This window comes from Phyllostomus hastatus, unplaced genomic scaffold, assembly GCF_019186645.2.
Source record: "Phyllostomus hastatus isolate PE091 unplaced genomic scaffold, TTU_PhHast_1.1 phas_scaffold_177, whole genome shotgun sequence".
Taxonomy (NCBI): domain Eukaryota; kingdom Metazoa; phylum Chordata; class Mammalia; order Chiroptera; family Phyllostomidae; genus Phyllostomus; species Phyllostomus hastatus.
Genome location: NW_025334012.1, coordinates 1,203,117 through 1,227,179, shown reverse-complemented (window position 1 = coordinate 1,227,179; position 24,063 = coordinate 1,203,117). Strand labels below are relative to the sequence as shown.

The following is a 24,063-nucleotide window of genomic DNA, read 5'->3' as shown; positions in this document are numbered from 1 at the left end:
ATGGGTCTCCCAATTGTGTGGGCAGTTAGGGTCCATCCCAGGATGGGGAGGCTGGTTAAATCCATGACTCTGAATTCAAGTCACTTAGCAGGGTTTCCGGCAGAGAAAGCAAGGAGAGTCACAAAACTTTGGACAGACTAGGCTCCACATTACGGAACTGCTTTCAGTTGCCATGTGCACTGCCTCCACACCTTTGCTCACACTGTTCCCTCGTCTGAGAACACTCTCATCCCAAGTGCTCACTCTAGCTAACTCACCAAGCTTTGCAATGCACCTGGGTTTTTATCTCTTCCAGGAAACCTTGCTCCTTTCTGAGGCTGCATCAGGTGACCCTCCAGGCTCTCCCTAGATCCTCAAGCTTACCACTTGGTATTACAAATCCAGGATCCAGGGGCTGCCCTGCCTGGGTAGCTCAGTCGGTTGGAGCATCGTCCTCATGGCCACGGTGCTAAGGTAGCGGGTCCCATCCCTGGTCAGAGCACATACTGGAATCAACCAATGAATGCATAAATGAGTGGAGGAACAAATCTCTTACTCTTCCTTCCTCTTTCCCAAATCAATAAAGAAAGAAATAAATAAAATAAAAATGTAAGGCTGTGTTCTTATCTTCCTCAAGGGCAGGATGGGACCCCACATTCTCATTGTACTATTCCCTGCAAGTTAGTGCCCGACACTCAGCAGTGCAAAATGCATGTTAACTGAGGTGAATGACCAGGGGTAGGGTCAAACACCTCGGTTCCCTCATCACTACCTGGATTAAGGCACTGTGGACAGTGTGCTATTCATTTCTGGCATATAGAGGGTGCCTGGTTAAACTTTATGGGCTTGAATTAAGCAGAACTAATCGATCTGTAAATACATCGCACATCTGAGCAGAGAAGTCATTCGGTTCCAGGTTCCACGACACTTAGATAAAAACTACATGAGGCAGTGAGCACAAAACTCAAAATAGGGGCTCAAAACATGCCGATTTCTTTTCTCATCTGGACCGAAAGCGCTGGGGGGTGAGGAAGACAGGTTCAGTCCTCCCAGGACTCTCATCATTACTATGCCATTCCTGCGCGACTGTTGCTCGGTGCTCAGGAGCGGCTCTTCCACTGTGGCCTCAGATCCTGGCTGGGGGAAGGGCTCTCTGCCCTTGTGCCCCTGTAGGTTGTAAAAGACCGATGGTGAAATAAGGGAGGCTCCTGAAGTCCATCGTGGGGCTACCCCCACCCAACTGTTTTCCCAATTGGCACCTAGTAGGCACTTACTAAATATTAAACCTAGTAAAGGACCCAAACCCCAAGGCGAGAGAGGATGGGACCAACAGCGCCTCCTTGCGGTGCTGTTCACCATCCAGCCGTCACCTGGGAGAAGTGACCCTGCAATTCTCCACTGAAGGCTGGACAGCACAAACTGCAAGGGGGAGGGGCCCTTGGAGGGCATATAGTCTACATCGCCCCTCACCCCTTTTTAGAGGTGGGGTACGGGGCCCAGATGGGGGAAATGACTCGTTCGAGGGGCTCCGGGAGTTGTCTGGGAGAGCTCTCGGAGGCAGTTTGAGGGTGGAGACGGCCGAGCGGGCTGTCGTGAGCTGCGTTTGTAGAGCCAGCATCCTGTAAAGACTTAGGCGAGTGAGTGTTTGAGGAGGCGGGAGATGGGGGAGTCCGGGCACGGCCTCTGGCGACAGTGAAACCAGAACCCCGAGGGGCGGACACCAGCGCCACACCCCCGAGGGCTCGCCGCTTGGTGCACAGCGCCCCCCAGCGGGATGCCGGGGTCCGGGCACGCTGCGTGCCCGACAAAGAGCGCGAGTTCAGGGGATCCGAGCCCACCGCACTAGAGATCGAGTCGGGCCCAGTAGTCCCCTGCCCTCCGCGGCTGCCCCTTAGTAGTGGAAAAGGAGGGAGCAAGTTCATTCGGCCCCCGCCTGCGCGCGGGCGGGGCTTCCGGAGGTGGGACCCTGGGGGTGGGGCGCGCCTGGAGCTGACGTCGTCGGAGCCCACACTCTGCCCCAAGATGACAGCGAGCAAGCGGGTCGCGAAGGTAATTACCTGCCTGTAGATTGACCCCTTTGTCAAGGCTCCCCTCGCCCTCCCCAGTTCCTCCTCCTTCCGTTCTTCCCCGGGGCTCTCCGAGCGCATTTGTTTGTACGGGTTCCGGGGCTGGCTGAACCCTCTTATCCTCTCCTTCGCCCAGTGGAAGGAAGAGTGGGTCTGCGAGAGGGGCCAGAGCTGGAGTTTTGGGGGTGTCTAGTGGCATATCAGGCGGAGCTGTCGCCGGCTCCCTGAGCAGTAGTGAAAATGGGGATGAGCCAGCTTCCTGCAGTTGGTTTTGGTTTCCCTTCACCTGCCAGAAACTTGTGATAACAATTGCTTGAGTCTCCGGTGCTGAGGGGTTCCAGGAGCAAGGTCGGGTGGGGTGGGTTATGAACAGAGATATAACCAGGACAAGGTCCTTGCCTTCGAATAGCCCGAGGCCCGCCCTCTGATTTGGCACCTGCATTACCGAGAATCTCAAGGAGAAGTCTGGGGTGCTGAGTAGGAGTCGGGAGCAACGTTCCCTGGATATTCTCGGGAGAAAAAGATGCCAAGGCGGACCTGGAAGATGTCCTGGAGTAGGTGGCATGCATTCATTCATTGTACAAATGTTGAATGCCCACAATGTGCTACCTCCTGTTCAGAGATGAGCAAAAATCCTGCCCTTGCAGGATTCTCCAGAATTGGAGGTTCGCAGCAAAACAGCTCAGAGGGTCTTTCCAGCCAAGTGGGAAAGAGCCAAGGAGCTGTTATCTGGTATTGATCCCGCTGGCACCATTAAGTGCCGAGCAGTTTACATTAGTTATTTCATCTAATTCTCACAGAACCCTGTGAGCTAAGTCATAGACCCCCATTTTACAGGTGAGGAAATTGAGGCTCAGAGGGAACCGCTCAGTTGCCAGGGTCACCCAGCAGGCAGGGAAGGGGCGGGATGTGAGTCCAGGTGGATAGGGTTCCCACCTGCAGGTCCCTTCAGTGGCCTCTCTACTTTCATTTTCTGTTCCTCTGAGTCAGATGATGCCCCGCTGGGCCTTAGGAAAGAGCTGTGTGTCTTTGCTTGGGTTTCCACAGTCTCAGGCCTGGGGAAAGTTTTGGCAGAACTCACCTGTAGCAGATAAAGCCCAAGTGTGCCCAGTATTAATAAGTCAGGAAGTGTCCATGCCACCGCTTCTCCATTCAACCTTGGCCTTCATTGCTGCCAGAGTCACAGGTATTAGTGGAACTAGAAACTTGGAGTGGCAGATGCTTCCCAGATATGTGAGGTAAAAGATAAGTGAGGGTCTTAGACTCTGGGCGGAAGCCATTTGTTGGTGTGAATAGAGATGGAGTATGAGCTGAATGGGGGAGAGGAGTGTGCTTATATATTGGGGGGCAGGTAAAGTTCAGGTGGTCCACAGTGTTAAGGGACCCCTCCCCAACTGTGGATGGGCTTTGGGAAGCTTTCTCTCTGCCTTTGTTTACACTAGGGTCTCTCAGCCTTGTCACCATTGACATTTTGGGCCAGATAATTTTATTGTCGGTTGTTTATGAGCATCCCTGGCCTCTACCCACTAAATGCCAGTAGCATCCCCATTTGTGACATCCAAAATTGGTTGTAGACCTTGCCAAGTGTCCTCTGGTGGGGGGCAGTGGCTAAAGTTGCCCTTGGTATAGAACCAGAGGTTATACCCATTCCATGTTCTAGAGGATATGGCCTGCCCTTGAATGTCTTTGAGTCTTTAAATCGTTCCCCCACCAAAAGAAGTCTGTTGTCCCACAGAATGGACCCCGAAAGGGAGAGGGTTCCTTGATCAAATACATTTGAGAAGTACTGCGTGCTATGGGCTCACATCCTGGAGATTCATGGCACACAGTGGCATATTAAAGACTTGGGAAGTCCTGCCATAGGGAAATCTGATTAGCCTAGTGTTTCCCAATGCATTCGACCACGGGACCCTTTTCCTGTAGTACTACTAACCTTGCCTGAGGCACACTGTACACATTTGCTCTGATGGGGCCCTCAGCCTTGGGGCCTCTCCCCTTCTCTGCAGGGAGGGCTCCTTTTATTCTGCATGGCCCAGCTCAGTGTCACCTTCCATGAAGCCTTCCTGCTGTCCCCTTGTCCCCTTCCCTGCTGTGTCTCCACACATTGGCCACATAGTCACACCCTTGCTTCCTCCATTGCTGCAATGAAGTTCTGGAGGACTGGGCCCTGCCTTGGTCAGGTGTTAATAGAGGATGCTCTGGAAGGGGCTGTTGGGAGAACTCAGTGACGTCCAGGTGACTGGGCTGCTTTTCTAGGAAGCTGAGTCCCTTCCGTTCCCTAGTTTCTCTGATTGTTGTGAGACTTCTGCTTTGCTGTGGTCTGTCCGAGCCATCTCCCTTCCCTCACCCTGGGGTGGAGGGGTCTGACAGGCACAGGGCGATGTCTCTGTTGCCATGAGCCTGGTGGGGACACACCGTCATGCTGGACCCTCAGTGGATGCTATGGAGGGAAGGGGGCGGGGTGTTAGGGCCTTGTGACTCTCTAGGAAAAGGATTAGAGGATGCTTTCAGGACAAAAGACTCCCAAGAGAGCTGACTCCCACGTTGTAACACCTGGAAGCAGTGACCTTCATCTTCCCTTCACCTAGCACCGACATCGGTGTGTGGGGCTAATACCCGATAAGTCACTTAAAGCACCGAGCACCAGGCCTGACACATGCTGAGTGCTCAGTAAATGGGGGCTCTGCTTTGGGACTTAGGGCAGCTTGTGCTGGGGTGGGGAAGGCAGCTGGAGTAGGGGAGCCCTGGCTCACTGCCCCTCACTCTGTCCCTCAGGAGCTGGAGGATCTTCAGAAGAAGCTTCCCTGGTACCTGGGGAACCTGTTCAGCGAAGACACCAACGTCCTGGTGTGGCATGCACTCCTCCTGCCCGTGAGTGTCCCTGGGATGGGTGACTTAGGCCGGCGTCCTGGGCGGGGATGGGTAGGACTGGGCAAGAATTTTCCCTGCCTTAGAGTCCTTTTTTTACTGCCTTTCCGCATTTGGTAGAGGGGGGTCTCTCTCTGGATTGATTGTGTCCCAGTTTGAGGCAGAAGAAGCTAAAAGAATTTTGGTCTTAGGAGGCAACCCCTTCCTCAAACCAGTAGCCACCAAGCCCACCACAGAAATTTCAGCAAACAGTTTCCAAAAAAAGAAAAAAAAATCTCTCTTTTTGTAGCTTAATTTGTTTTTAAAATTTATTTATTTATTAACTATATTTTCCAGTGGCAGTTTACATGCAATATTATTTCGTATTGGTTTCAGGTGTACGGCATAGTGGTTAGAGCAGGAGATCATATGCTTTACAAAGGGCTCCCCTGGCATTTCCAGCGCCCACCCAGCACCACACACGGTCGCTGTAGTGTCACTGACTGTGCTGCCCACGCTGCACCTCACATCCCCGCGACTATTCAGCAACCACCCACCTGCACTTGTCCATCCCTTCACCGTTTTCACCGGCCCCCTAATCACCCTCCCCTCTGGCAGTCATCAGTCTGTTCTCCGTGTCTGTGAGCCTGTTTCAATTTTGTTTGTTTGTTTTGTTCTTTAGATTCCACATATAAGTGAGATCATATGGTATTTGTCTTTCTCTGACTTATTTCACTTAGCATAGTGCCTTCTAGCTCATCCATGCTGTCGTAAATGGTGAGATTTTATTCTTTAAAAAAAAAAAAAAAAAAGCCCTGACCAGTGTGGTTCTCTTGGTTGGACTTGTCCCACAAAAATGAAAGGTCACTGGTGTGGTTCCCGGTCAGGGCACATGCCTGGGTTTCGGGGCCAGTCCCTGGTTGGGGCGTGTACGAGAGGCAACAGATTGATGTTTCTCTCTCACTGTGAGGTTTCTCTTCCTCTCTTTCTCCCTCTCTTCCTCTCTTTCTAAAAGTAAATAAACCAAGATTTCTTGGACCTTTGTTAAGGGATGGGGGAAACTTCCTGTTTCCCATGGTGGTGGTGGCGGAGGGAAGTTTCCCAGTTTATGCCGACCTCCACGTGTTCTGCAGAGGTTTGTTACAGCAAGACGGTCAGTGAAGCTGACAGCTCATTCGCAAGAGGCGTCGGCAAAAGGTTGTCAGAATAAAAGCACATTTCATCCGATATCCTGGAGGGGTCAGGGAAAATGGACACAAAAATGTCGGTTAATTATATTGGAGTAGTGTTGTTCAGATTTTGAAGTTCAAAGAGAAGAAGCTAAAGGTCATTTAGCCTTCTGAGAGGCCTCACCCTTGGCCTTGTCTCTGCCCGCCAGGTCCCAGCCCCATCTCGTTATCAAGGACATAAAAGCTGACACATTCCCTCTGCCCAGTGGTTGCTCCTGCCTCTGACGTCAGACACACCCAAGACAATTAAGGCTTCGGTTCCACCTTTTGCTTAGGAACAGGAGCTCTCTTAAAGCCTTGACTGTGCTTAGGTACATATGCCGTTCTGGCGGTCTCTGCCGTGGCTTCTCTCTCACTAAGGTCCTGAAAAGGTCTGGAGCCTGGCACCAGCTTGGACTGGGGCACCAGCTCTGTGCTGGGCTCACCCAAGCTCTGGGGTCCCTCTGCCTTGGGGTGTAGAGCAGTGTTCGTGTGTGGAGACGTAGAGTCAACAGCTCTGGGTTCCTGCCCCAGAACTGCCAATGTGGCCCCGGGCAGGTGACCTACATCCACTGAACTGGAGTTTCCTCACCTGGAAATGGAGGTGCTGACAGGCAGGAGTTTTCATAATACTTATCGTAATAGCTGACACATACGTGGTGCTTGCCATGTGCCAGGCCTTGCCCTGAGCACTTAGTGTGAATTAACTCATTTAATCTTCACGTAAGCCCTATGATTAAGTAATAGTGTTCCCATATGGAAGCCCAGAGAGGTTAAGTTACTTACCTAAGGTCACACAGCCAGTGAGTAGCAGAGCCAAGATTCACACCCAGGCAGCGTGGCTCCAAAGCCCATGTGACCCCTGCACTCGGCTGCACGGGCTAACGTGTGTCATGCCCTCGCACAGAGCAGCACAGAGTAGGTGCTCAGGGAAGCCTTTAGGTTGCTCACACTCTGGAGGATTTCCTGCTGGGTCCTAGCAGCCTCCAGCCCTTGGTCCCTCAGACCCTGCAATCTTAATGTTTTGAATCATGGGAAATACACATAACAGTATTTCCCATCTTAACCATTTTTATGTGTTTGGTTCAGTGGCACTAAATGCATTCACATTCTTGTGCAGCCCTCACCACCGTCCCATCTCTTGAACCCTCTCATCTTCCCAAAACTCTGCACCTGTGAAACCCTCACTCCCCATTCCTTCTTCCTTCTAGTCCTTGGTAACTAGTTTTCCAATTCATGTCTGTGCATTTGACTATTCTAGGTACCTCACAAAAGTGGGATCATTCAAAATGTGTTTTTCTTCGTCCAGCTTATTTCAATGAGCATAATGTCTTCAGAGTTTGTCCATGGTGTGGCATTGTCAGAATTTCCTTCCTTTTAATTTTTTTTTTTAAGATTTTATTTATTTTTAGAGAGGGGATGGGAGGAAGAAAGAGAGGGAGAGAAACATCAATGTGTGGTTGCCTCTCAAGTGCCCACTGCTGGGAACCCAGCCCACAGCCCAGGCATGTGCCCTGACTGGGAATCGAACTGATGATCCTTTGGTTCACAGGCCAGTGCTCAATCCACTGAGCCACGCCAGCCAGGGCCAGAATTTCCTTCCTTTCTAAAGCTGAATAACATCCCATTGTGTGTCCATGCCCCACGTCTGCTTGTACATTCATTCACAGATGGGTGAGTTGTTTTGACCTCTTGCTATTGTGAATTATGCTGCTAGGGTCTCGGGTATACAAATAAATACCTGTTTGAGTCCCTGCTTTCAGTTCTTCTGAGTGTATGCCCGAAGGTAGAATTGCTAGGTCATGTGGTAGTTCTTAATTGTTTGAGGAACCTCCATACAGTTTCCTGCAGTGGCTTCCCTAGTTCACATCCTCAACAGCCTGAGTTCTTACGGTTTCCTCACTCTCCCTGTTTCCTCGCCCCAGTAACCGTGTTCTCCTATGTTTGCGAACAGAGGGTGTGCCGATACGTGTCCTTCTCCTCTTTCATGGATGGGCTGTGGAGGCAGACAGGTGAAAACAAATAGTGTGTGATCTCAGTTACACGAAGAATCTAAATATAAAAAACAAAAAAACCCCCAAACTCCCAGGAGAAGAGATCAGACTTGGCTTACCAGAGTCAGAAGGTGAAGGGAAATGAAGGAAGGTGGTCAAAACGTACCAATGTCCAGTGACGAGGTAGAAATAAGTCCTAGGGATGTAACACACAGCATGGTGTCTGGAGTTAACACTGCCGTGTGAGGTACAGAAAGTTGTTACGGGAGTACAGTTCTCATCACAAGGAGAACACACTTTTTCTTTTTACTGTATCTGTATGAGAAGATGTGTGTTAGCTGAACCTGTTATGGTAATTATTTCACAACATATGGAAATCAAACCATTATGCTGTACACCTTGAATTTATACAGTGATTCAATTATTTCTCAATAAAACTGGGAAAAAGTTAATTACCAATAAAAACAAAAGCTGAGGTGGTCGTTGGAGCTCATGTAGTCAAATTTTACCCATTTTTCAAATGAGGAAACTGAGGCCTAGAGATGGGAGGCCCTGGCCCAGGTTACACAGCAAGAGTCAGGATCAGACTTTTAGGACTCCTCCTCCCCCTGGTTCTTTTGTGATTCCAGTCCCCCACTGATCCATGAATGCAGGCGTGGGGTAGAGGAGGCCTGGGCCCGCCCCCCCCGGCCCCACCCGGGTCCGGGCAGGAAAGGGGGTAACCAGACTGAGTGTCCAGGAGAAAAACATCTTTTCAGGGCAGCCCTGCCTCGGAACACAGCTTCCCCTCTTTTCTTGCACAGGAGACGCCACCCTACAACCTCAAGGCCTTCCACCTGCGTATCAGCTTCCCCAAGGAGTATCCGTTAATGCCCCCCACGGTGACGTTCACCACCCCAATCTACCACCCCAACGTGGACCCCGAGGGCCGGGTGTGCCTACCCATCATCAGCAACCAGCACTGGAAGCCCTACACCAAGGCCTATGAAGGTGGGCGTGGCAGTGCCTGCCACGGGACCGATGCGGGTGGCGGGGGTGGGGGGGGTGGGGCGGTTACAAGGCTGATTGGGAGTTAGAAAAGTTTGAAAGAGAGGAGATAAAATGCATGGGTCTCAGCGGAGCCAGGGCATCAGATAGGAGGGATGCGCCCTGAGACCCCCGCTCCTGCCTCTGGTCCCACACCTGGGCAGGCGTGCCAGCACGTGAGTTGGGAGTCGAGGGCAGGGCTTGGAAAAGAAGGCGGCTGCTGCGTCCGTGCGTGCGTGCGCGCGCCTTGGTGACGTCTCCGCTCCTTCTCAGGGCTCCGCACCCTAACTGACCGTTGAGGGGATTGACCCAGGGATGAGAATCCATATCACTTAGTTAAGCCCTCATGCCTTCATCCCCCAACTTCACGTAGTCCCCCGAGCAACCCCACCAGAGGGTGCTCCCAGTCGCCCCATTCACCAGCCGAGCACACTGACTGAGACACGGAGGGGTGAAGCGCTTCCCTACCTACCGCCTGGCAGCTGGCCAGTGGCTACTGGGGATGCAAAGTGGGCTTGGCTGACAGGCGCGGTGCTGGCCAGCAGGACCCAGGGCTGTGATGGGGGAGTGTTGTGTGGCTGCACAGTCCTGCCCCCTAGTCAGTCTCTAGCCGCGTGTGGCTGTCGAGCACACAAAATGTGGCCAATGCAACCGAGGAACTGAGTTCCTAACTGTGGTTAATTTTAATTAATTTAAATTTAGATAACTGTCTGCGGCTGGTGGCTTCAGTCAGTGTGCCTCTGGATCAGCTGAGAAGTCTTTAGCCCCAGCAACAAGGGTCCTGGGCTGAGGGGTGGGGTGGGAAGCGCTCCTCGGCTGACCTTCATGGGGGCTGTGAAGCTCTCATCTCAGAACTGTGTGCCCGTGCGCATGCGCAGGTGCTGGGGAGCCGCCCGGTCTCCACCGGGTTCCCACGGGCATCTGGGAAAGATGAGGAGCCACCTGACTGTAGCGGTTTCCAGTCATTAGCCTCAGAACCCTTTTCCCCAAATTAAGTTTCTTTGGAATCCTAATATCAAGCAGGAAAGGGAGGCGTTCTTATTGAAAAGGGAGTGAGCCCCAGATATCCCGCAGGTCTCACCATGGAACATAGTTTGAAAGCCACTGGCAGAGCCAGTCAGGGCTTTCGGCCTCTTCAGCCAGGACTGTGCGAGGCATTCAATCTGGTGGTAGAGTCATCCTGAGAGATGGAACTCCCTGGGGGTCCCCCAAGCAGTGTGCATAGAGTTTCAGGGGGGTCTGGGACTGGGCAGTCATCACCCCCTTCCCAGGATTTTTCTCTCCGTCCTGATGTCCTGACCTGGCCTCTCTCCCCAGTGCTGGAGGCCGTCAATATGCTGGTGAACAGGCCAGACCCGGGGGAGCCTGTGCGCATGGAGCTCGCTGACCTGCTAAAGCAGAACCCGGAGCTGTTCTACAGGAGCGCGGAAGAGCACACCCTCCAGTTTGGAGAGCAGCGACCCTCCTAACTCTGGTCTGCCCCACTGTGGGCGTGACGGACGGACACACCGCATGGACTGGGGCCAGAGCCCCTTGGTGGCCCATGCCCTGCTATTTTACGTTTGTTTGTTTTTTTTCCTCCTTAAGTTGTTAGTCGTTAGTTGTGTGTGTGGTATGTGCAGACCAGTTCCAGGTTCACCTGGCCACAGGTGTGCTTTCCCACTCCCTTTCTCTGCCCCAGAGCCGGGCATGTTAGGTTTGCAGAATCACAGGCCAGCTGTCCAGTGTTCTCGGATGTGAGGGTCCTGATCTTACTAGTGGCTCTATCTTGAGGTCACCTTCCAGGCCAGCTCACAGGAAATGAGCCCAGCAGCCAATCAGAATCCCCGTGGGGGCCTGCGGGGGGGGGGGGGGGGGGGCGGGGGGAGGGGGAGGGGGGGCGGGGGGGCGCGACAGGCAGGGCTGGGAGGCGAGGCACTTGGCCAGAGTCACTTGCGATTGGGTGATTCATTTGATTACATGATTGAAATCAGCCAGGCTGCTGATAAATGTGTGTCGATTTTGGTGTTAAACCTTTTCTTTTCCACTGATGCATCACTAAGCGAAGAATCTGATCTCCATGCCGGAAATCTGACTACTTGGTTTCCAAACCACTTGCAGTCTCGTTAGGTTGCCCCTGCCTGGGGCCTGGGCCTCAGGCAGGGTCCAGTGGCCTCTCCAGCTTCCAGTCCAGGGGAGTCACGGAAATCCTGTGTTAGTCCAGCCATAAAAGCCACAGGCGAGCTGTGGAGTCTGGCTCAGTGTTCATGGACGGGAGGGAGTGGTTTCATCAAAGGAGAGGAGGCTGGGAACTTAGCTGCCGTCTAATAAAGGTGTGACCCAGCTTCTCATGAGCCGATAGCCTGGAGCCTCAGGTAAGCCCAGCCATTGTGGGGCCACGAAGGACTGGGCCATCCTGGCCAGAGGGGCCGTCAACATCTCCACAGGGGTAACGTCCCCATTTTATAGATGAGGCACTGGAGGTACGGGGCCAGCGGTGGACTGCCCAGTCACCTCCTGCCTCAGTGCAGCACTGGCTGGTGTTTGTTTTTGTGTTTTTCCTGGGGTGTTCTTATCAGCACAACATTCTCCAAACGGCTGAGAAAGCCAGACAGGAGTGTTCACAGGATGTTACCATCAGCTCAGTAGTGGGCAGTGGATAAACAAAAACAAGCCACACCTGCCTCCAGAGTTGGAGGGATTAGCTTCACCCGAAGGAAGAGCTTTCTGGGTGCCATGGTTCTGAGCCACTGGGAAACCACCCGCACTTATTTATTCACTTAGGTATTTGTTTAGAGCGGAGAAGTGGGGAGAAAGAGAGGGAGAGAAACACTGATGAGAGGAGAATCGATCGGTGGCCTCTTGTACATTCCACGACCAGAGACTGAACCCGAAACCCAGGCATGTGCCCTGACAGGGAATCGGACCTAACCAGGCAACCTTTCGCTTTGTGGGATGACACCCAACCATCTGAGCCACATTGGTCAGGGCCTACCTGCTTTTAAGAGGCAGAAATGAGGGGTATCTTTGAGTTAAGTTTGGGTGGGATTTCTAAAGCATCTTCTACTCCAGCCCCTGCCCTGGGACCTCTAACCTGGAAGGAGTGTGGAAAGAGGGACTAGAATTGAGAAAAATGCTGCCAATGGCTCAAAATGTGAGATTTGGCTTTATTCTTGGCCACTGCTTATTGAACACGTATGTGACAGATACCAGGCAAGGCTTTTTGCTCATTTCATTAGTTCATTGAACGCTCACGGCATCCCCATCAGGTTTGAAATCCTTTTATCACAATCAGACGGTAAACAGGTTCAGAGAGGTTAACTCACTGGCCCAAGGTCACACAGCTGGTTAGTGGTGGGACCCAGGCCATTGTCCTTCCCAGATGCCTTTCATGCTGTAGGAAAGATTGTGTCAGGTGAGGAAATGCCAGGTGAGGAATCCTGGCAGCTGTGGTTTATTATCCCAGAGTAAGAGGTTCCTGGGTGGGCGAGGGAAGCAGCCAGACAGGATTTTGCAAAAGTACTTTCAATGCAGTTAAGACTGAAGCCATCTGCCTTAGCCCAGGGCCTGGCTCTCTTGTCTCTGGGGTAGAAGGGAGCCTCGGGGCTGTGGCTGGTCAGCTGGGCACCCTGGCCACCTCTGCCCACGGGGTCAGTCAGCTCCTCATTTCTTCTTGGTCTTCACCAGTCCCTTCTGCACGAGGCTGCGATACAGCTCTTGGATGTAGGTGTAGACGCACTTGGAGTCGGGCACTGCCAGCCGCACCATGTCATCCACCTCCAGCAGCTGCGCACAGTCGGCCAGTTTCCTGAGAGGCAGAGGTGGGGCGGGGTGAGGAGCAGAGCGGAGGTGAAGAAGGTGGGAGCTGGGGGAAGCGGTGGGTGGGGGCAGCCCTGCCAGGATGAATCGTGTGTGTTGGAGACAGGAGGTCATCTAGGCCAGCTCTCCCATTGCACAGACAAGGAAACTGAGGCCCTGACAGAGTCAGAACTCACACTTGGCTGATTCCAAAGCCCACGTTTTCGTTGCATTGTGGCCTCACGTGGGGCGGGCCCCTGTGGTCTCTCTCTCCCTCTACCTTAACCCATGCCTCCCACCTGCTCCTTTCGTGCCTGTCCTCTGGAAGGCCAGGGCCCTCAGCAAGAGCTGAAAGGACAGAACTGCCATGCTAGCTAGAGTGCTGCCCTAGGGCTGCACCATCCCCACTGTCATCCAGCCTCTGTGTGTTTACTGAGGGAGCTCGGCACTGAGTGACACCCAGGCTTGCCTGCTCTCGCGGTCACTGCCATTCTCGTGGCAGCAGACAGACAGTCATAAAAGAGATGGGCCGTCAGATGGTGAGAGGCGCTATGGAGGAAAGTAAGGCAGAGGAGGGAGCCAGGGCACGTTCCTGTGTCAGCGGCATTAAAAACGGTGCTGGGGGAAGGAGGTCTCTCCAAGGGAGTGAACCATGCATGTATCTGGGGAAGAGGATTCCAGGCGGCAGAAATAACGCGTGCAAAGGCCCCGAGGCAGGCGTGCTTGATGTGTTTGAGGAGCAGCACGGAGGTCAGCAGCAGGTCCTCTTTTTCTAGCCTCTCAGCTGCTCTGTGGGGCAACGTGCCACTCCTGGCTTTGCTAAGGCTGATAATCCGAGCTGCCTACTGTCAGGGACTTGCCACTGGGCGCCAAGTGCTTTGTCGAGTGTTTCCCTTTAAATGGTCTCATTTACACCCCGCCCCGCCCCACCCCCACCAGCAGAAGAAGAACTGGAGGCTCAGAGCATTTTGGTGATTTGCCCAAGGTCAAAGTGAGTGACATAGCTGGGACTCAACCCCAGGCCGGCCAGGCGCCTCTGGCATCCTTGCCCTGCAGCCAGGCCTCAGCAGCCCCAGCCTGCCAAACCACCGTGGGTGCTAGCAAGAGGAGAAACCAGGGTCCCAGTGGAAATCCTCTCTTGGGGCTGAGACAACTGGCCCGAAACCCAAGTCAGATTGGCCTGGGTGCTGGGGGGAGGAGCACAGACTGGAGGGTTTTGAAGAATGGGACAGGCTCCAGTGCAGTGACCTCGGCTCTGGGTGTGGATCCTGCACGCCTGCACAGGACGGGGGGGCGGGGCAGGCTCCTCTAGAAGCACCAGGGATCTAGCCCACTGGGGGCGCCAGCACTGGCAGCTCCCCTCTGTCATCCTAGGAAGCCCCTGGAATCAGAGGAGAGTTCTGGAATGGGGCAATAAACCTTCCTTGGCACACTTAATCTTCACCCTAAGCCATCAGGGTGCTTAAGTCAGCTGCTGAGGGTCACAGAGCTAAAGAGGAAGGAGGCAGGATTCAAATTCAGCACCTCAACCTCCGTTCTCCACCCTCCACCGGCATGGTCCCCACGGCATCCTCTGCTTTTCACGGCTGCCTGATGCCTCCTGTCAGCCGGTCATCATTGCTGATTGGTCCTCCTGCCTTCCTGTGGCTCAGCCTGGCTTGGAGGAGGACAATGGCCCACGCCCCACAGGTCAGGGACATCTGGTCAGGGCAGAGCGGCACGCCCTTCTGACGATCACTGGGAGCTCCCAGTCCTGACTAGGGGCTCACTTTCAGATCCCAGTTCCGCCACAGTCCTCCTGTGCGGCCCTCGGGTGTCACGGACCATCTCTACCTGTGTCCACACTCTGGGGTTGCTGCGAGGGTTAAAAGGGATAAGCCAAGGAAAGCACTTGGCAGAATGCTAATCACCCTCAGTTTGTGGGACTTGTCATCATCGTCAGAGGTGCTTCTGAGCCCAGAGCAGGACAGTGGTGCTCCTGACAGCGTCCCCATCAGGGCACTCATCCCTTCCCTTGGCCGGCTAATGTGAAACTGGACGCGATCTTGCGGAACATCATCTGGTGGTTTTCACATGTCACTCTTGGTGCCCTGGGGCCCGACGGATGTGCTTCAGGGACCCTCTTGGGAAGGGAGGTTGGGCGCTACACTCCAGGAACCCCCCCCCCCCCGAACCTAAAGAGATCCCCCTTTAATCTGTTTTATACGTTGGGCACTCACTTAATATTTTACTTTCGGAATCTGTGGGGGTGGAGGGTGGGGAAAACCCCACCCATTGGAAAAGCACGGATCAAGATCCAGTCCTCTCGTTTTGCTGATGGGGACACACAGGCCCAGAGAGGGGAAGGTTGTCCCAGGCTTCCCTGCAAGTTGGCGGCCAGGCCTGGACAGGACCAGAGGGCTCAGCCCCCCAGGCCAAGTGCTGCTGACATCCCCAGTGACTTCTCTGTCCAGGGCTGTAGGCACACCCCCGGGGGTTGCCCTCATGGCTGCACCCTCTACACAGCCCTTTCTCCACCAGGTGGCTCAGAAGCTTCTCCCTGGGGCCGGAGAGAACGGGCACTCCTGGCACCAGCTCTTCAGGAGCCCCGAGGCCAGAAGGGATTCAGGCTTGGTGGGTAGCGATGGAGGAGTCTGGCTAAGGCTGGCTTTCATGCTTTTGTGGAAGCAGGGCCTCCCCCAGCGCCCCTCCACCCAGCCGTCATGTCCTTGCCTCTCAGGTTCTTCCTCGGGCCACACTGTTCCTCACACCCTTCCTGCCCTTCCAGTACCATCCATCTCTCCATCCCACTGCCACTGAGCTGTACGGGTCTCAGCGATAAAACCCCCAGGTTCCAGAGTGAATAATAATGAACAGTTGTGATATCGTTCATTAAAATACAGGCACAGCAGCTAACACATTTTTGAAGTCTTTCTCTGCAGGTTTGGCCCTGTCGTAGGAGCTTTACTTAGTTATCTACTTAATTCTCACAATAGCCTTGCCGAAGAGGAAACCTCATGCCCATTTTAAAGATTGGAATATGGAGGCTCAGGCGGGCACAGAAGCCTGCCCAAGATCACACAGCCAACAAATGGGTGATCCCATTTGTTGACCCCAAATCTCTGCACCACCCTGTCCAAAACAGCAGACCCACCCTCCTCTTCCCTGTCCCTCACCCTGCAGGTATCGGCATCGTCTTTACGGTGCCTATCCTCTGGCTCGGTATTTGGTACAGGTGTGTGTTGGTGCTCTCTCTCCCTGTGGAGTATAAGCCAAGCACATGGCAGGGATTTTGCCGATTCACCCACTGCTTTGTCCTGAAATCGTTCCTGGCCAGCACCATCTGTCCGTTGGCTACACCAACATGTGGCCACACATTCTGCGACCCCTGTGGGTGCAGCCTTCACCTTTGGGACCTAAGCCCCGAACCCCCGTGGCTCTGCTGTTCTGGCCATGGCTTACTCTGCTGTGGAGAAGGCCAAGGCGAAGTTGTGCCGGCGCTTTGTAGGGTCCAGCTCAGCGTAGTCGAAGGCATCAGGGAAGAACTTGTGGATGAGGGCACAGAAGGCCATGCCGCTGCTCCAGCTCGACGAGAAATTCTGAATGTCCACGTGCTGTGGGCCGGCGGGGAGGGGCGGCCTTGGTGAGCCGCTGGGGGCCCGGACTTGGCCCCCATGAGCCTCCCACCCTCTGAGCTTTGCACCACTCAGACCCTCCCCCGCACTGCTGCCCTGGGGGGGGGGTCCCTGTCCCCTTGCCCACCTCGTAGTTTCTCGTCATGGCCCGGCACCACTCCAGGAGCATGTTCTTGACACCGCCGATGGCGGCCCCGGCGGCCTTAGTGTTCCGGAACAGAGCCGTGGGGCCCGAGGCTGCCCTGTGAGGGGAGGGGTGGGGAAGGCCAGCCAGAGAGGTGGGAGGCCACCAAGGGTGCCATCAGGGAGCAGCCCCAGTCCCTGTGTGGCTCCTGCCCTCCCACCTGGGCCTGATGGCTGGGCTGATCCCACCCCCATCAGGCCTCCCTCGGGCAGACCCAGGGTCCCCGGGAAAGCCTAGCCCGGCCGGCTTCGTGCTGCGTCCTACCCGCCAAACTTGTCCACGATGGCTTTGCGGTTCTGCGCGTGGACCCCCCGGGGCCGGGCAGGGGTGGACACCCTGCGTTCCGGTGCCTTCTCCTTCTTCTTCTCCTGGGAGGGAGGGGGCTCCGTGGGACTCGGGGGCGCCTCGCTGGGTGAAGACTCACTGCATGGAAAGGTTCAGAGACCAGTGAGGGCCTGGGACCCGCCAGTACAGGGCACAGGGCGGGGTGGGGCCGGCTGGGGGTTGGGCCCCTGCAGTCTGAGGGCAGGCACAGTCAGGGCGCCCACTCTCGGCAGGCGGGTCCGCTGTGCCTGGCTCTGGGAGGGGCTGGAAGGAAAAATGAAACTCAGTCTACCTTGGGGAGCCAGTGGTGCTCTGGAGGGATGTGAGGATAGAACTAGGGTGAGTCTGAGGTCTGACCTGAGTTTGAATCCTGGCTTTGCCTCTTATTTGCTGTGTGATCTGGGCACCTGTCCTGTGACTTCTCTGAGCCTCAGCTTCCTCCTCTGTAAAATGGGGGCAGGAACACACCTACTGGGCAAGAGGGCTCTAAGGCTTGAGGAAGGTGGGGAATGTAGAGCACCCCTCGGAGCCCGTCACATGCATGCCTGAGCGCTCGGTGAGTATTTGGTGACCCTTCTCTAAGAAAGTCACACACAGGTGCATCTCACCTGGAAAAGAAGCTGCTTCTAAGGACTACAGTTGGGCAGCGGCGAGAATGAGGCTCTCATTTCACCCAGCACCTGCAGGGCACCAGGCACTGCGCTAAGTGCTTTACACACAGCACGTCTCCGCCTCACAATGACCCTATGAGGGAGTTACAGTTACCGCACCCGCTTCCCAGATGAGGCCTTTGGGGGGGGGGCGAAGTGACACGGCCAAGGTCACACAGCTGGCAAGAGGCAGAGTCGTCCAAACTCAGTGGATTCAGAGCTCATGCTCTGTGGGCGGAGCTGGCACCATGGAAACGTGCTGAGCGGCCAGATGAGGGCCTCTATAAGACTCTATAAGACCTGTCGGGGATGCCTAGAGGCCAGCGATGGAGGGAGGGAGGCGGACCAGGTGTGCTGCATGCTCCCTTGGCCCTAAGATCTGCCTCCTTCAGTTTCCTGGGCTCTGCCTTGGGAAGGGGCTGAATGCCAGGAATCCTGGGATTCCTGAGATCAGGTGAGGGTAGGTTTTGAAGGGAGCAGGTGTTAGGGGGAGTGGGAGCCTGGGTCCCGGGGTTGGATATTACCTGGCTGAGGGGCTGGTCTCTCCCGAAGCTGCTGTGGTGTCTGGGCCCAGCCCATCTGCAGGAAAGGAGCAGGGGGAGGGAAGTGGGGGGCTACTGTGACTGCACGCCCCTCAGGGGAGCCCCTACAGCAGCCCCTGGGCTCCTGGCTCTCACTCACCTGGGCTGAGGCCTTGACCCTCCTCCGTGGGGCTCTCGGGCCACTCCTCGGGGGAGCTGGGAGTCGCCCCTGCCCCTTCCTCCGACTCTCTGTCCATGCCCGGGTCCTGCTCTTCACTGGGCCCACCTGAGTGCTGGAACCGACACGATCTGAGCTCACAGTCACGCAAGCGCCTGCCCAAGGCTTTGTGAGGACTTCAGAATGATCTGGAAGACAGCCTGGGATGGGGAGTGTGGCAGCCCCCGCCCCGGCTCTTGCTATTTGGGGGGGGAAGGCTGGACTTTCCCCAGGAACTAAAGCAGAGGGGCCTTGCTTCCCCGGGGGCAGGGGACTCCGAACACTGGTGGGGCCTCCTCCCCCCTCTCCTCTGTCCCACTCACCACCTCCTCCTTCGTGTCCCTCTCCTGGGGTGCAGCCTTGGCCTCATCTCCCGGGGTCACCTTCTTTGCAGAGTCCGACTTGGCCTCTGGGGCTCCGGCTTTCATGGGGGCTTCAGCCTCAGGCTCCCCTGTCTTGTTGTTCTCCTCCTGAGAGGCCGTTGTGGCCTCCTGCGCCCCCTCGGCCTGCTTCTGCTCAGCCTTGGCCTCATCCTCCACATCGGCTTTCTCCCCGGATTCGGGCTTGGCTGCTTTCTCCTCAGCCTTCTGCTTCTCAGAGGCCACCGCCATCTCTTCTTTTCCCTCCGCCTCCTTGGGTTCAGATTTGGTCTCTTCTTTCCCATCAGTCATCTCCTGAGGAGCCTCTTTGGTCTCTTCCTTCCCACCACCCTCCTCTGGAAGTCCAGCCTCCACTTTGGACTCCACCTTGACCTCATCCAATCCACCGGCTTCCCCCTGGAGTTCTGCTGAGACGCCGTCCTCTGCTGGGGCTCCTTCCCGCCTTCCCGCCTCAGACGGAGGCCCCTCTGTGCTGGTGCTCTCTGAGGTGACTTTGGGCCCCACCTCTGATGAGGCTTCACCTGCTGCCGGCGTCCCCGGGGTCCCTGCGGCTGGGGAGGCAGAGGTCCCATCCTCAGAGGGCTTCCCTTCCTTCTGCTCCATCTCTGGGAAGAGGAGACAAGCAGGCCTGGTCATGCCCCCTCCTGCATGAGGGGACAGCCCGACCTCAGACAGCAGGACCTGGAGTCTGGGGGCCTGGGGTTCAGTTCTGGACCCTTCCTACTTGGACATGTGACTGGGGCACCCACTTCCCTGGGGTGTGAGGGAGGGGCAGGGCGCTGCTTGCCCAGAGGTGCGGTGTGGGCCCCTCTGCCTTCATGCTGGGTGGTGTTCACCTACCCGCCCTCTGCCCTCTACAGGTTGTGGCTTGGGCTTTCATGAACATTAGGTCACATAATACCTTGTTGGTGATTTTTACCACTTTGTGCTTAAGCTGTGGAGTGGTTACAATTCCGTACTAGCATTCTGGAACACGGTGGGGATAGCTAGCCCCAGGCGCAGGGCCCAGAGCAGGCAGGCGCGCACAGACAGAATTCAATAATACTGTTTTGTCTCCATAGTTTCTGACTCTAATAGTGATCTAACTTAGAAACATGTATTGAGTTGAAAAGTAAGTTAGGTCAGAGGAAGACATTCAGGAAAGCGGAATGCAGATGGTACAGAGGAAGCTACATCCCAGAGGTGCAGTGGAAATGCCTGAGAGCTGGGAATGCCTGGGCCGGCCGGTCCCCGGGCCTCCGCCAGCTCACGGAAGGTGGGCCTGGGCACGGGGGAGCTTCCTTTGGTGGAGAGTGGAAACTACTCTCTCTGACCTCTGCAGGGAAACCTGGTCCTCCAGCTGCCTGGGGTCCGTGAGGAGATTGGGGTTTCCTAGTCAAGTACCGTATAAATATACTCTGGGATCTACAATAGCAGGTGGATGGCGGGGGGCGGGGCCAGCTCCCTCATCTCCCTGCCCCTCTCGGGGGTCTGTTTACCGAGAGCACAGTCCCCAAATAGTGTTCAGGGCATGACTCAGGCAGCAAGAAAAGTAGACTCCCCTGTCACTGGCTAAAAATACCTCCTGCCCTTCACAGTGCCACGTTCTGGGTGATTGTACCCGGGGCACCTGGGTGATTGGGACAGAGGCAGGAAGACAGGCAGGAAAGGGCCAGGGCCCAGAGGGACCCAGAGGGAACAGAGGTTCCTGGGTTGTCCTGCTGCCAGACCAGGGTCCCAGGGTCCCTGAAGTTCATGCCCTGGATTCGGGCCACGTGCACAAAGCAACTGATTGATGTTTCTCTTTCACATAGATGATTCTCTCCTTCTCTCTCTCCCCCTCTCTTCCCCTCTCTCTAAAAATAAATAAATAAATAAATAAGAAATATACAACTTCATTAGCACTTAGGTACTCCAAGTAAAGAGACTTTAACATTGCTTAGCCTTATTTAACTCAGTTTTCCCCCAACTTCTTTGACTATGGGTTTTTTTTTTCTTTTTGCTTTCTTTTTTGCTGTTTTTCCTGAGGAGCCGCTGCCACCCCCTTGAGCAATGCCATGTTTAGCAGAAGAATGTATGGCCAACGCTGGTGTGAACGGCCCGCACGCCCCTTCCTGCCCTGCACTCTTGTTTGGATGGGGGTGCAGAGTAGTGGTGAAAGTCACTGATTCGGGAGTCTTCCTGCGATGGGATCCCAGCTCCCACTGTGTACTCCTTGTGTGTGGCCTTGAGCAAGCAACCTGCCTTCCTGGTGTTTTGATTTTTGGAGGTAAAAATAGGTCTCGCCACACAGGGACGGTGGAGGGTTAGGGAAGCCACGGCATAGGAAGCAGTTTGAGGCCCGCCCGGCGTGGAGGGAACACTCAGTACACAGCAGCTCATCCGGTGTAGGTTGGCCTCTGCCCAGCCTCGTGCCAGGTTAAAGCCCCGACCTGACCACGAGAGCTTTTAGTTGGACACACAAAGGCAAAGAGAGCTGAACGTTGGAAAGTTGATAACAAGCCCTTTTTAAACCTCAAAGTGCCATAGCAATTGGCTAAGACACAGCAAAGTGCTGCAACCATTTTCCCTTTGTCAACACGCTACACACTTAGGGGGGTGGAGGGGAAGGACAGGTGTACACACACACACACATGCGCATGCACACACCTCAGCTTTCCACCCTCCAGGCGTGTCACAAAGTAGACAAGGAGTGAGGAAACTCAGAACGCTCTGAAACCAGGATAACACCTCCCACTGCCAGCGGTAACGTCTCCAGAGCCAGAGCGGCTCACGGCTCACACAATGCCTCGCTTTACCTTGCTTGCTTGTCCCCCACTTTTTAACCCTTGGGAGCCTGTGTGATTGTTCCATTGGGCACATGAAAAACTTGAAGCTGGGGGCATTGAAGTCCCTTGGCTGAAATCGTAGGACAATGAAATGTCCAAACTGTACCTAGAACCCAAGTCTCCTGACAGCTAGCCCGGAGCCCATGTCGAAGATGCTGTTCCTACCAGGTCCGCAGCCAGGGCCCTTCCAAAGGCTCCAGCCCCGAGGAAGGGGCCCCCCACTGGTGGGGGGGGGGCAGTCAGGCATGGCTGAGGAGTTCAGCCCTCTCTCTTCCCCTCCTTCCTCTCCACTTTCCTTCCTCCTTCCTTCAGAAGCTTTCATACCACCCTGGTTTTGTGTCTGAAGCAGCGCTGCAGACAGCTCCTCTCTCCTCCCAGGAGCCCAGGTCCAAGCCCCAAATTGTGTAGACGGCATTTGATGGGTCTGCTGATACCTGTCAGACTCACTGAGACTCACTGTCACCCCCATCTGCCTTCCAGTGCTCTTGAGGCTTCCACCACCCCCCATCCCAGCTGGGCACCAGCCTCTGGAGAGGCCACTTAACTGCCTAGACAATCTGCCTCCCCACCCGACTGAACTGCTGAGCCTCTCTGCCCCACCAGGCCGCCTGCGCGGATGGCCACCTGCAGGCTTGTCTAGGTAATCTCAGGTTGCCCAACCCCCAGAGGCTGAGCTCGGGTATCTAAAGAGAGTTGACACCGTGGTAGAGAAAATTAGGAAGAAGCCTGGATTTCTCCAACTCCGGGGTCCTTCTTGGAGCTTCCCATCCTGGCAAGGTGGGAGAAGAGTTGACAGATGGAGGGAGGCCCTTAGAAAGGGACCCAGGGCTTGTCTTACCTGTGGGGCCTCTGCCTGGGGCGTTTGAGAGCTGTCTCCTTCTTCGAGCCGAGTGGCCTCACTCCTGGGCAGCCAGAGGCCTCTAGCCCCCAGCAGTTCTGTCCTTGCCCCCCCCCCCCACCTTCTTCTCTCCTTCCACCCCACCCCCATTTCAAGAGTCTTGGGTCTCTGAAGAGCATTGTTTACTGCCTGTTGGTACAACACTTTCCCCTGCCGCGGAGGCTCAAATTTCCCATGGAGATCTGACAGGTGGCACCTTTCAATCACAGCAGGTCCCTCCTACTCTGACCCCAGTAGTACGCATCCTGTGGTCATCTTGCTTCCCGATGTACTTGCCTGGCCCTGGTGACCTGGAAAACCATCCAAAGGCCCATTTGGATGGTCACCAGCCCTCTGGCCACCCCTGTTCATCCAGAGCCCAGGCTAGGCCTCCTTTGCCCCGCCCCCTTGTGTCTTTAAATAGTGCCTTTACTCTTCCTTGGACAGAAGCAGCTGCTGAAGGGTGGGCTAAGGAGGGGGAGAGAGTGGGACAGCTGCCTACGGGACTCGGGGAGGATGTGTCCAGGCTCACACTGGACGGAGGGATTTGGAGGGAGGAGGGGAGGAGACTGAGGGGCCAAGGTGATGGATCACTGGGCTTAGAGTCTAGAAAATAGAAAGCCGAGTTCTATTTTGAGCGAAGTGACTGGTACACAGCAGGCTTTGTACACATTTTTGTACTGAATTGAGATTTTGCTCAGAAAAACCAAACAAACACACCTCTCCCTTCTCTACGTGTGTCCTGTGACCTATGTGAGAAAGACACCACTTTTTGGAGAACCTGTGCAGGGGACCCCCACCCCCACCACCGAGGAAGCTCGGGACTCCTTCAGCCTCCGCCCCCGGTCCCCCCCACGTCAGCCACACTGGCCTCCTTCCTGTTCCTTAAATCGATTCCTTGCCACACTCACACTCGGGACTGTAACCTTTTTGCTTTTGTTCTTTGCGGGACTAGCTCCTTCTCATTCTTTTGCGCTCAGCTCAAATTTCATTTCCACAGAGAGGCCTCTGTGACCTTCAGTTCCGTGCCATCGTTTCAGCTTGTTTTATTTTCACCTTACTATTTATCAGGATCCAAAATTACCATATTATCTGACTCTCTCACTACACTCCACACTGCACGAGGCAGGGACTTTATGTACTCTGCTCATGGCTATGCGCCCAGGGACTAGCAAATGGCTTGGTCTGTATGAGCTGCTCAATAAGTATGTATAATGTATACATACCCAATGTATAATTGGATACATGAACTGATTACTTAGTGAATAGAAGCATGGAATTGGAACTGGGAGGAAGCTGCACTCGGGATGATCTGAGAGCGAGGTCTGGGTCCCTACCAGTGGTTGAACGGCTCCCCAGTGGCAGTCGCTGGCTGCCTCTGGTGTTCAGATGCCGCCTCCTCCCGTCTCGAGTTTCCCTGCCCGAGATTGGTGGGACTTTTCATGTATCTCCCTGGCCTGATGTCATTTTTAAAAATTAAGTCATTTCTCTTCCTACCCTCCTGTCTTTAGGTATTGAAAACAGCAAAATGTAAGATCATCGTATCACCCCATTAAAACTTCTCTGAGACAATTTCATGCATTCATTGATGG

At 54.8% G+C, this 24,063-nt stretch overlaps 2 protein-coding genes across 3 annotated transcripts; one reads left to right on the top strand and one right to left on the bottom strand.

The window, feature by feature from the left end:
* The first annotated feature begins 1,879 nt into the window (after nt 1-1,879).
* On the top strand, nt 1,880-10,957 carry UBE2L6 (ubiquitin conjugating enzyme E2 L6). 2 transcript variants are annotated; one of them, XM_045858340.1, is made up of 4 exons: nt 1,880-2,028; nt 4,821-4,916; nt 8,898-9,084; nt 10,438-10,957. In XM_045858340.1, exons 1-4 carry the CDS (start codon nt 2,002-2,004, stop codon nt 10,587-10,589), a joined length of 462 nt encoding a protein of 153 aa, XP_045714296.1. In that variant the 5' UTR covers nt 1,880-2,001; the 3' UTR covers nt 10,590-10,957. The 2 variants fall into 2 exon arrangements, with proteins under 2 accessions (XP_045714296.1, XP_045714297.1); XM_045858341.1 differs by lacking the exon at nt 1,880-2,028 and adding an exon at nt 2,459-2,599.
* Nucleotides 10,958-12,246: 1,289 nt separating this feature from the next.
* Nucleotides 12,247-22,563, bottom strand: SMTNL1 (smoothelin like 1). Its single transcript, XM_045858277.1, has 8 exons — nt 22,433-22,563; nt 18,731-19,392; nt 18,351-18,483; nt 18,194-18,248; nt 16,960-17,118; nt 16,639-16,753; nt 16,339-16,490; nt 12,247-12,907 (listed from the first exon to the last, which is right to left on the bottom strand). Exons 2-8 carry the CDS (start codon nt 19,388-19,390, stop codon nt 12,763-12,765), a joined length of 1,419 nt encoding a protein of 472 aa, XP_045714233.1. The 5' UTR covers nt 19,391-19,392; nt 22,433-22,563; the 3' UTR covers nt 12,247-12,762.
* Nucleotides 22,564-24,063: the final 1,500 nt, after the last annotated feature.

What these genes read in the sequence shown, in the direction of transcription:
- SMTNL1 (XM_045858277.1), bottom strand. Translation starts at nt 19,390, where the DNA reads ATGGAGCAGAAGGAAGGGAAGCCCTCTGAGGATGGGACCTCTGCCTCC. An exon ending in CCATGACGAGAAACTACGAG is followed by an intron (nt 16,491 to 16,638) that starts GTGGGCAAGGGG and finishes GCCGGCCCACAG; the next exon opens with CACGTGGACATTCAGAATTT. An exon ending in TTGGCCTTCTCCACAGCAGA is followed by an intron (nt 12,908 to 16,338) that starts GTAAGCCATGGC and finishes TCTGCCTCTCAG; the next exon opens with GAAACTGGCCGACTGTGCGC.
- UBE2L6 (XM_045858340.1), top strand. Translation starts at nt 2,002, where the DNA reads ATGACAGCGAGCAAGCGGGTCGCGAAG. An exon ending in GGCATGCACTCCTCCTGCCC is followed by an intron (nt 4,917 to 8,897) that starts GTGAGTGTCCCT and finishes TTTCTTGCACAG; the next exon opens with GAGACGCCACCCTACAACCT. An exon ending in CTACACCAAGGCCTATGAAG is followed by an intron (nt 9,085 to 10,437) that starts GTGGGCGTGGCA and finishes CTCTCTCCCCAG; the next exon opens with TGCTGGAGGCCGTCAATATG.